At 43.6% G+C, this 12,571-nt stretch overlaps 1 protein-coding gene across 3 annotated transcripts in view; it reads left to right on the forward strand.

Annotated features, from left to right (window-relative positions):
- Nucleotides 1-12,571, forward strand: part of SETD2 (SET domain containing 2, histone lysine methyltransferase) — a 1,034,666-nt gene that overhangs the window by 898,563 nt on the left and 123,532 nt on the right. For all 3 annotated transcript variants that reach the window (XM_085628742.1, XM_085628741.1, XM_085628740.1), the window contains one exon: nt 4,689-4,800. In XM_085628742.1, coding sequence (XP_085484868.1) covers nt 4,689-4,800 — 112 coding nt within the window. The remainder of the gene's footprint in view (nt 1-4,688; nt 4,801-12,571) is intronic.

The raw sequence follows: 12,571 nt of genomic DNA on the forward strand, positions 1-12,571 counted from the left end.
TGCCAGGAGCCATGCAAATAGCAAAGAAACATAAGTATTTACCCAGCTGTTGGATAAACAGCGGACACTAGATACTATTTGGATGGGAGTCCTGCAAATTGAAACTTCACTGTTTACTCCGCTGTTGGCTATATATATAAAATAGCAGACATTATGTTCTGTATGGATAGCAGTCTTGCAAATATCAAAGAAACGTTATGATGTATCCAACTGCTGTATAAATAGAAGAAACTATGTACTGTTTGGACAGCAGCTGTACAAATTTTTAATCGACTTCACTATTGACCCAGCTGCTGGCTAGATAGCAGACAATGCATACTGTTTGGATGGCGGGCATGCAAATTGCAAAGAAACCTGTTTATTTACCCAGCCCCTGACTAGCAAAAATTATGTACTATTTGATCAGCAGGCGTGCAAACAGCAAAACAACTTCACTATTTAAACAGGAGATACTTGATACCATTTTTATAGCGATAATGGAGATTTCAAAGAGCTTCACTGTTGACCCGTCTGCTGATTAAGTAGCAGGTATTATGCACAATTTGGCTAGTGGCTGTGCAGATAGCAAAGAAACTTCAATATTCACCTGACCACTGGATAAATGGCAGACAATAGGCACAATTTGGCTGTGCACATTTCAGAGAAACTTCACAATTTTCTTGGCTGCTGTTAAAGCATCAGAAAATCTGTATTATGCTAGCCTGGATTTCAACAGGCACTCACCAGGTAGAAATACAAACAAGAAGTGAAGACAATTTGCACTGTTTGTTATTTGCAAGTTAGTGCTAAAACTGGGTTAAATAAAATTTGCACTCCAGCATCACTAACTCGTACGTCTAACCGTCCCTGTAGCCATTGAAGGGAATATTTCCAAGTTAGTTTGACAGAGATGGTACAGAATATTGTTTAATTATACCAAGAGCCAAGACACCACGACGTGTATCCCAAAGCACAACAAGCTCATTATATGTCCCTTGCACCTCCCTTCTCCATTAACTTCTTAATAGTGATTTTTAAAATTTGACTGTTCCATGTTTAGTGATCTTTGAGTGGATAGAACAATTAATTAAAAAGCAAAAGCAGTTTACATTGCCAGGTGCTATTCACAGAAGAGTATCCACTTTCTAATGTGAGTCATCACAGTACGTTCATTTTCACTGTCCTTTGCAAAAATGTCCAGATTTTTGACATTTTCAGATCTAAGTGACCCAAAAATGTTATACTGAAACTTTTCTGATTGTTCTCACTGAAATGTATTAACATTGTTCAATTGCATCGAAATTAGGTCTTGTCAACTAAATGGATGTTTTTCAAAAAGCAGTGAGTGTGAGCTTTTTTTTAATAAGCATTACTTTGTCACATTTGGTTAATTTGTAGTATCATGCATGTTTTCATGTTTCTGAAACCATATTAATGAGCAAAAATGAAAATTGACGTTCTTTGTCAATTTTTACAACAACGCGTGTGCATCGGATATTATTACAGCTCTCCACCAATTAGATCATGACCTAGAGAAGGCTTTTCCCCCTAACTGTAGTGATCCAATTGTTTTATGGGGTGAAGACTTCAACATACGCTCATGCCCCGTGACATCTAGTAAGGCGTGGTATGACATCCCCTGACCATTGTGAGACTACGCACTTTCTCCATTTGGAGTATGGGGATAAACGATTTAATTTTTAAGTACAACTTGGGGTTCTGTAATGAATTAACTTGTATACCGGTTACAGTGAGGTGTACTTATAATGGAAGAGGGGATAACAGTGTGATAGACTTCCTACTGTTCCCCCAGCGTTACTCAACACTGGTTTTAGAGTTTACTGTTCATGACATTGCGCTCAGCGAACATTTCCGCCAAAGTGTCTCCCTGAATTTTGACCTTGCTGGACAGTCACGTGGCACACCAAAAGTTACTGCTCTTGAGGAAATTGCGTTCTCTCGCCGTAATGGGTATGCGTTAAGGTGGTCCCTAGTGGAGCCATCTAACTTCCTAGCAAAATTTATTCGAAAAGAGAGGGAGGCTTTTGAAGTTTGCCTAGATGAAACTACAGAGACGCATACATTTATCCTAGCATTCAACCAAATAAAAAAGGGCGTGGTCGAGGGCCGTTTTACAAAACAGAAAACACCAATGGCGGGTGTGTGGCTGGTTTGACTCAGAATGTACTAAAGCTCACAGTAATTTGAAATTAGCCCTAGCGGAACAACTTAGAACTGTAAGGAAAGTCCGGGAGTGCAGACTAGCATATAAATTAGCCATTAAACAATGGAAAATAAATTTGTAGGAGGATTCATGGAATAATTTACTTGAGGCTAGTTTATCTAATGATAACACCATGTTTTGGCGTGTCAGTAATTCTCCTTCCCATAACCTCCCAGACTCTCCCCGTGCATAGATAGCTATCACAGAGGATGCTTGGATAGCTTATTTTACTAATCTGTATTTCCCTAGGGAAGACATTGCAATTCCCCCTGTCAGTGCTTTGGCTCATAATGGGCCCGCAGCCCTTGTCAATGTGTCCAATTTTATTGGCCCTTTAAAGGTCCCAAGATATCCAGAGTTTTCCTTGGACAAGGTTGTCCTGGCACTGAAAAAGTAAGGGGGGTAAAGCCCCAGGGCCCGACGGAATCCCTGTTGATCTGTTTAAATTTAAAATTGAGCTCTGGGGCCCTATCCTCACTTTGCTTTTTAAAGCCTGCCAAGACCAGGGATTTTTATCCACCTGGCATGAGTCACTTATTGTTCCTCTCTTTAAGAAGGGCGACCATATCAACCCAGCTCAATACAGGCCTATCTCTCTTTTGGACTGCCTGGTTAAGGTGGCTGGTCGTATGCTTTTAGGACGACTTCAGGATTGGGCCGAAACAAATAATATACTCTCAGACCTACAGTACGGGTTTATGGCTGGGCTGGGCTGGGAACGGGAGAGCAGGCCATCAACTTAGATTTATTAATTGGCAAATACGTGCACATGAAAGCTGGCAATCTGTTTTTAGTTTTTGTAGATTTATCTTCTGCTTTTGATTTGGTAGTTCATGATAAGTTATGGGCAATCATGGCCAACATGGGCGTGGATTGCAACATTGTGAACTTCCTCAGGGACTTGTACACCCAAGGCAGAGGCAGAGTACATTATGGCCTTAATGGCACTTGTACTGAGCCATTTAAAATCCGAAGAGGGGTACGCCAGGGAGGTGTAATGGCTCCCTTCTTATTTAACCTCTACATTAACAGCGTAGGCGACATACTGGCAAGAAAATGTGCTGATCTACCCCAGGTGGGTCACCGGCCTATACCAGCACTATCTTATGCTGACGATGTGGTGTTAATGGCCCGCACTCCCTTAGCCCTGCAGCGTCTGGATGATTTCGCTCAGTTCATGCGAAATCTTGGGCTAAAAATCAATATAGCCAAAACCTTCACCATGAGGATTGAGAAGAATACTCGCTGCCGCGACATCGTTATTGAGGGTTCTACTATTCAGTTTACAGAGTCCTTTTCATATTTGGGCATTGTTTTCAATCAATCAGGGTATTGGCAAGGGGCGATCAAATCTAGGCAACTCCACTTCATTAAAAGCACAATGGCCCTGTTAAGTTTTGCCTGACAGCTTGGCTTTAAACACCCAAAGGAGATGATGACAATTTACAATGCTAAGTGTAGATCCTCTGCCATGTACGGGGCTGAGCTCTGGGGGCATGGAAAGATTGATATATTACAGCTTGAAGAAAATGTTTTTCTTGGGTCTCTCCTGGCTCTCCCGAAAAGTAGCCCAACCTTTGTGTGTCACTCTAAACTGGGTGCCCCCTACCTAGCAGACCTGATTAGGATCCAGCCAGTGCTGTTATAGCACAAAATATGGTCATATGAATATACAACTCTAAATCGAGCCATAATTGCTAATTGCCAAAAATCCTGTAATGCTCTTAACATCCCGTGGCACAAATATGTGCATAGCTTTCTGATAGACCTCGGCCATCCTGAATATTTGAATCTTCCTGAGAGTCTGGTCCATGTGCAAAGGAAAGCTTTGAAACAGAAATGCATTTCGTTATTGGAGGAAATCAGATTAGTGTCCGAAATTTGTAAACTAACTGTGCTGAGGAATCAAATGATCTTGACTTGCTTTTGTATGCAACCTTATCTAGTCAACGTGTATAACCCTCGTCACAGGTTTGTGCTTACCCGCTTCAGATTGGATATCTTCCACCGTTTAATTAGCTTTCCCATCACTAACAACTGGTCACTCGTACTGGGGAATTGCACGTGTGATGACATTTCACCTCAGAACACCATGTATACCGTGCTTTTCTGTAAACACTTCTCAGGGTTGAGACAGAAACTCATTAAACCCTTGTTATTACAGTTGGGTTTTACACAATGTCGCCCGGCGTTTATTTATCTGCAAATGCTACAGAATATTTTAATCTGTACAGTAATGTTACGCTTTTTGCTGGCCGTTAATAATTACAGGGAGCAGTTGTAAATAGTAAACATATGAATGTGCTGCGATGACTGTTTTTTTAACCCTTTTAATCTTCTTGTTTTTATACAGAAGAATTTTGTACCTTGTTTTAAATTTGTACTTTGGATATTTTAAAGGATTGTCATGGATGTATTTTGTAGCTTTTATGATTCACTTTGTGATTTCGAATAAAGCTCATTTTGATTGATTGACTTTCTCTAGGCAAACTCAGTGGGATCCGCCTATCTGGGACAGTCCTGGAGATGATGGTCACCAAGAACATGAAGCAGAAATGGATCTTGGTACTCCCACCTATGATGAAAATCCAGTAAAGGTAAGATCTTTGAAAGAGCAGACTTCACCCATATGACCAATTGAAACTCTGCCTTCTTCTATGGATGTTTCTCAAGACTGCATGCTACAAATATGACAAGAATATGTTACCTGCATTTGTTTATGCTATTTATTCTCATCTACCTCACGTTCTCAAAGCTTAGGAATACTACTACTACTACCACCATTTAGTTGTCTGGGCATTGAGTGATGTTTGCCTTCGTACACATACAAGTCATACCATTAGTTAAAATAGTTTAAAATAGTTTCACCTGCTTGAAGTGATTGTAACTGTTGCTGCTCCATTATTTAAGCATAACTTTCTATCTCAGGGCGCTTTACCATTTTTAAGCTTTGAAGGTTTATTTTGCTGCTTCATATAACACACTTGCTGCGATGTCATTGAACATCTGTTCTGTTTTTACTGTGACATATCAGAAAAGACAGATTGGTTACTGAGCCACCTTTAAACAATCCATCTTAGAAATAATATCAAAAGCAACAGGGATATACGAGTCCCATACTTAAGAAGTCTTCTAGGGCCCTGACATTTATGTTCCTTTGGGTGAACTGTCTTGCCTTGGCAACATAGGTTTTCTCCCATCTAGGTTCAATTACATACATTTTCATTATCCCTAATGTAAAGATGGCTTTTGGAGAGGTCTTTAGGAGTTCCTCAAAGACAGTGATTGAGAAAATGGACTTGGGAGGATAGGCTGCCTTCTCTTCAGTCTTGTCTGAGTGACACTTCTAAACACAGAATCCTCACCTTCTGCATTGTAGGATTCTCATGGATAGTCATGAACGTAGAATAGGCATGACTATGGGCTGGGGCCTACCACACTTTCAAATATATTTTTATGACATTGGAGGTAGCCACCTCATTGTTGGAACATTTCCGGGGGACTGTAGGGTGGATCTGGAGCTGATGGGTGTTTCGCTTACTGCAGAAATAATTACAGAATCAGGCTATGGTTCTTGTCTCAGGAAAACTGAATTTTGTTCTGCTGCTTTATATTTTCAGTGATCATTGGTGTTGCAAACTTCAAAGTGGCTGCAATCAGGAATTTTTCCTCTCCCAGCTCCATAAACCCTCGAACCAGAGAGAAGATAGTCTTGGAGAAGCCCTTGGTAGTAAAATCTCCATGACGATTGGGACTAGTACATGGGACGTCTAACTGTATGTTCCATTTAGCTGCTCCTCTGATGAGAACATCTAGAAAGGTTAAATGATCATCTACTGGAGAAGCTCATGGAGAAGCTGGAGGACGTGGATGTGTATGATATATCTGTATAATACATAGTTGTACTTGGAGATGTTGAAGGAGTAGTTATTTTTGTTATGTCTTTGCGGAGTTCTTGGAGGAGGAGTAGATGGTGCTGTTGTACTTGAAACCAATGGAAGAGTGAGTCCTTGTGTAGTTACAAGCACTAAAAGTTTATAACTAACTGTTAGTGTATGAGGAACTGTTGGTTCTGAGAGTGAAGGTAGAACAGGGTCTTCTGCAGGGATGATTAGTCTTTGCCTCTTAGAAATAGCTGGCTCTTCCACATGATTAACTCCATTACTTGAAGACAATTAGTGAATTGATACAGGTGATTGTCTTGACGATGAAAGTCTGTAGGAAAGTAGTCCTTTTTGACATGGTCACCTCCACTTTTTGTCTGGCATCTGATGCAATTTTGACAGAAGAGCACTGGGTTCCTGCTGTCGGGGTCCCCAGTGCCAGATTGCTTTTCCTAAAACTGTGCAATTGTTCCCCAGTTGGCAAGACAGTTGCCACTCCTGTAAGTCCATAGTAAATGGTACCCGTAGTACCTAGGGCATGTGCAATAAAGATGGCTCCACTGGGTTGCAGCATGTATTTTGCCACCCTAAGGGACCCCTCACCACACTCATGCGGACTGCCATTGCAGGCTGCGTGAAATGATACAGACAAAAGTGAAAACACGACATGGCACCCATCCTGAGTGCCATGCCTTCAGACACTACATGCAATATATGTAAGTCACCCCTTCAGCAGGCCTTACAGCCCTAAGGCAGGGTGCATTATATTACATGTGTGGACATAGCTGCATGAGCAGATTTACCCTGTGATGTCTGAGTCGATTCTTAGACAATGCAAGTGAACAGGGAAGCCATCGCAACTATATGTACTGGGCACTAGGACTGGAAGTTCCCCAGCTACATAATGGCTTCACTGAAACCAAAGGTGTTTGATATCAAACACCTTGTATTAATAAAGCCACTCTGATTCCACTGATGGATTTATTAATACGTGCACCCAGAGGGTACCTTAGAGGTGTGTGCTCGCTGACTGGTACAGTCCAGCCTGCCACCACAGATGTGCTTCTGACCCCCTGGGCGATGAGAGCCTCACTGTCAGAGGTCAGGAATTATGCCTTTTCTGGCATGAAGTCTTTACAACTTCACCAGCAGGCTAGCTAGTAAAATCAGCATGCCAAGGCCAGAGGCTTCAAAGCCTCTGCGGCCTTTGATATGCGACCCTGGCTTTGCCCAGACCTGGGAGATGCCACCCTCTGCCCCTAGGGCCATTTGGCACCAGGGCAAGCTGGAAATTAGTTATGCGAGGAGTCGTTGAGTACACCTGGTCAGACACACCCCGTAAGCTGAGCTGCCTGATGTGCCCCACTCTAGGAAACTTCCGCCATCCTGGTGATGACAGAATTAGGGACACTGGGACCATGTTTTGCCCACTTCCACAGGAAGTGATCATATACGGGGTGTAGTGATCCTAAGGGTAAGTTGCCCATCTTCTACTACTCTACACTGACACCAGAACATAGATTCCCCTGGCTTCAGAAGAAGAGGACTATAAAGAGCCAATCAACTCAAGAACTGAAGACTGCTGTTGACTTTTGGTGCCAAAACACACCTGCCTACTCCAGACTCGACTGTTGCGAAGACCCAAATCCTCCTGCAGCTGTGCATCCTTCAAAAAGCCTCTGAGGGTTGCCAGTACTTTGAAAACCAGCCAGCATCTCACTTGGAGTGGAGGAGCCACTTCCCTGCAGGCACCGACTGCGATGTCCAGTTTCAGGAAGCTGTTTACTACCGGGTCTACGGATGCAGTAGCCGCCCTTGATGTCAGCGTACTCAAAGAGGTCAGATCTGTCTCCTTACCAAGTTTGGAGATGCCAGCACCCCTATGAGTCTTCCTGCACCAGTACCCAGGGACCCCTTGCCACCACCAGTTTGTTTAGATTCAAATCTGAACTCCAACAATTCAAAGACCGACCACTCGACAAGGGACATCATCTCCGCAGAAGCCAGCACCGAAGTGCCCCAGCTGTCCTGTTTTGTCCTCCTTTTCTGGGCCAGATTGAGATGCGTGATTGCCTACGATGCACGAGAGCCAGTCGACCAAAGTCCTCTTCACCTGAGCTTCCCAGGCAGTGTCCACGAACACCGACTGCTCCCCCTTCCTCCCAGGCCCCTCAAGACTCACCCCCCCCCCCCACCGTCCTCATTGGGAGCTCCCACACTTGTCCCCAAGTCACCCTGTCCAGCCAAATTCTAGGTGGCCCCCCCTCTTTGCCAAGGGTGTAGCACGCCAGGCTACCAACCCATCAGCACCTCTGTACCCGGACACACCAGGGCAGCTAAAAGCTAGCTGCTGGTAGAACCTAGGACCTTGGCCCCCTAACAAACTACAACATAAAGGGGTTGCTTGAAATCTTATTGTAAATACCTGTTTACAGTAAATGGTTTTCTCTATGGGAACAGCATTATCGCCTGAAAGCGCACTGTTTGCTAACATTGTTAAAAACCGTTAAAGTAATATCTTGAAAAGTACTTACCCAATTGCAAAGTTCTTGGTGTTGAAATATTTATAAAAGGACGAGTCATTTTTCCTAAGTTTGTGTGGATCTCCTATTTGAGTGTTTGTATCATTATCATTTATTGACTCTGTGAATGCAACATATAGCTAACACTCCTCTCTGATAAGCCTAAAGCTGCTCGAACTCAAAAAGAGCACCTTGGGATTATTAAAGTAATCCCCTGTCCACTTTTAAGGGATACCTGGACTTTTACACAGCATACCTCTTTTTGGCATACTATATAAAGATCCAGCTTCCTACAAAGTTTCAATGTTAACAGTGACAGAGACATTTTTGAACCGAGATATGGGTTTGTAAGGAGTCAAAGGTGTTGCCATGGAGTGCTTAGGCGACACATGAAGGTGCTGAGGTGTCACACGCGTTGAGTGACCATAGTCCAGAATTGCTCGATTGCTGGTGTTGACAGTGCCGGTATTGACGTCAGTGGAGTATACGTTGGCGTAAAGGTTACTGGTAACAGTACCTGAAAAGATTGGGGTCGCCGTCAAGCTGTGTAATGGTAAGTATGTTGGTGTTGATGCTCCTGTAAATGACAAGAGTGCTTAGAAAAAAGTTAATGACATATTTTCTGTTCCTTCTCCCTGGATCGCCTTCTGCAGGGGTCTTTTCATAGGAGAAAGATGATGCAGTCTCAGTTTTTCTTTTTTTTTCTTCTGCAGCTCTTAATTTCTCCAGCTTTCCTCTCAGGAGTATTCCCTCCCCATCTTTGTGGGCTAATTTTGTAATTTTTTGACAAAAAGGATTTTCTTTAACAGAATGTGATTGTGACAGACAGTTCACAAACAGTACATGTGGGTCAGAAGCTACCTTCTTCCCAAAGGACGGCCATTTTACAAAATGTGATGGCATATCTGTGAAAAGAATACTCTTAATGTTTAAATTCAGGGAAGGCCTCATTCAGCGTCTTCAAGAGACCCTTGAGTGAAGTGTGAAAACATATTTTCTTGAAGGAAAAAGCTCAGGAAAAAATGCTGGGTTTGTAACTTTGAAGTGTTCTGAGATCCAATCAGCTAAAGCCGGAAAAAATAACTGAGCCTATGAGGCAAACTTCCAGAGCAGTGCATACTGGTTAATAGAAGCTGCTGGCTTTCTTACAGTTATAGTGCATACTGAGTGCATCTAATGCAATTTTCACGGGCAGGGTCCTTTCCCTTCTATTTTTTCTCTGCAGCTACCGCAAGGATTTAGGTTAGGTTTTTATTGTTCGAGGCATATGTGCTGTAGATACACATGCTTTGCATACTTCTGCCACCTAGCAGAGTTGTTTTTCTTCGAAGAAGTCTTTCCAGTCATGAGGTAAGGTGACTCCTCCTTTCGGTGATAGCGCGCATGGGCATCGACTCCATTGTTAGATTGTTTGTTTCCGCCATCGGGTTCGGACATATGTTGCTGTGCTTCGGTTTGAAACCGTTCTTCGGGTTCCCCTTGGTACATAATCCACTCTACCCTCAATGGTTTTGTTTTGAACGCGTTTCCACACTTCTCGGCGTATCTTTCCGGTCAACAAATCCTTCACTTTTGATCGAAAACTTCATATGTGGCCTTCAGGCCTTACCGCGTCGGTCTAACCTTCTGTCGATGGAATTTAAATTCTGTCCTCGCTGTCGATGGAATTTAAATTCTGTCCTCGCTGCCACGCTAAGAACCCTCGCACCGACTCACATCAAGTATGTAACTTGTGCTTGTCTCCAGGGCACAAAGAAGGCTGCAACGCTTGTAAATCGTTCCGGTACAAAAAGACTGTTCGCAATCGTCGACATTGTGAAATGCAGCACCAAGGTATAGAACACGCTCCGGATATCTTCGGTGAAGAGTCACAGCATGAAGAGGTTGTGGCGTCAGCGGCAGAAGCGGCCTTCTCTGTTCCAGAGTTGTATTCGGAGCACAAGATAGATATGGAGTCCGAAGATATGCCTCCAGGACATGGTGCCATGAGTTCCGAACACCCCCTGCCCCCTAAACACATGCCTAAACAAGCATTGGCATAGCCAATAGGTCTTGCCTTTGGGAACTTATAAGTGTTTAGCCATGCAACAGTTGCATAACTAAATACTTATAAGGTCCCAAAAGCGAGACCTATTGGCTATGCCAAGCAGCAGTGCGGCCGCAAAAGTGATTGCGATCGCGATCAAACATCAAAGCGGCCGTGTGGCCTCGAAAGTGAAATTAATCGCGGTAAAGCGCGGTGCGCACGCCCGCACACATGCACTGTAGTTCTAGGCTGGCCTGGCAGCACTTTTTGGAGCCCTCTCAATAAGTCTCGCCAGACCAGCACATGCGCTGGTTCAGGCGAGACCTAAAAACATAAGGCTTCGGGACCACATCTGCCTTCTGGCCCAAGACCCGCACCGAAACAATGTTTTCAATAAAACACTATAAACCTTTGCCGTCTGACCCTGCTTTTATTATCAAAGGTCAGCTGCCTCTTGACTCCTTGGTTGCATCCAGTGCTCGCAAACGAGCTAATTCTCAAACCTCTGGTGATTCACCACCCCCAGAACCAAGAATCTAAGCTCGTAGCTGCTTCAGGAAAACGCGTAGCCGTTCAAGCCGCCAATCACTGGCGAATCGCAAATGCACAGAGCCTACTAGCTAGGTACGACAGGACACACTGGGATGAAATGGAGCAACTGCTCCAATATCTCCCGGAAGAACACAAGGCTAAAGCTCAAGAATTGGTTCAAGAGGGCAAGCTAATTTCCAACTCTTCAATTAGGTGTGCTCTAGATGCTGCTGACTCCGCAGATAGAGAAGTTAATGCCAGCATTCTTCTTAGATGGCATGCATGGCTTTGGATTTCTGGTTTAAACCTGAAGTCCAACAGTTTATCCTAAGCACCCCCTTTGACAAGGAACATCTTTTTGGTCCTTAGCTCTTGAAAACATGAAAAAGGACACTGAAGTGGCAAAGTCCGTGGGAGCATTCCTGTCTCCTTCAAATAGAGGCTCCTTTCGCTGCTCCTTTTATCGGGCAGGGTCTAAAACTATACCCTCAGACCCGAATGCTTCCCCTTATAAAGGCAACACCCAATCCTCTTCCTTTAGAGGTTTCTATAGAGGAGGGTATAGAGGAAACAACTCCAAAGGTAGGGATAAGGGCGCCACACCCCGTAACACCCCTTCCCCCAATAAGCATTACTTAACACCTGTCGGGGGAAGACTTCAACAGTTTCTCCCCATTTGGCAATTCATAACAACTGACAAATGGGTAATCGGATTTATCCAACATGGTTATTGCCTGGAGCTTATCACCAACTCTGCAAACATTCCACCTCGCATTCACAAATTGTCGCCAGACCACTTACAGTTACTCAAACAAGAAGTCCAATTGCTCTTACTAAAGGGTGCCATAGAACCAGTTCCATTACATTACCAAAGTTAAGTGGGTTTGCTCTCTCTATTTTCTAATCCCCAAGCACAATGGCTCCTTAAGACCGATTCTCGATATCAGAATGTTAAACCAATATATACTGTCAGAACAATTCCATATGGTAAAGCTTCAACAGGTGCTTCCGCTTTTACAGCAAGGCAATTTTATGTCTACACTAGACTTAAAAGACACATACTTTCACATTCCAATTCATCCAGCTCATCGCAAGTACTTCAGATTTGTAATAGCAGGCAAACACTACCAATTCAAAGTACTCCCATTCGGAGTAACTACTGCTCCCAGAGTCTTTACCAAATGCCTCGCAGTAGTGGCAGCTCACATCAGAAGACCACACATTCACGTGTTTCTGTACCTAGACGCTGGCTCATTAAAGCCAGCACATATCACAAATGTCAACAACACATTCAGATCATGCTGCAACTAATCCACCAATTGGGTTTCACGGTCAATGCGCAAAAGTCTCACCTACAGCCTTCACAGATACAGTCTTATCTGGGAGCTACTAAACACTGACACAG

The sequence above is a fragment of the Triturus cristatus genome, chromosome 10 (assembly GCF_964204655.1).
Source record: "Triturus cristatus chromosome 10, aTriCri1.1, whole genome shotgun sequence".
Lineage (NCBI taxonomy): Eukaryota > Metazoa > Chordata > Amphibia > Caudata > Salamandridae > Triturus > Triturus cristatus.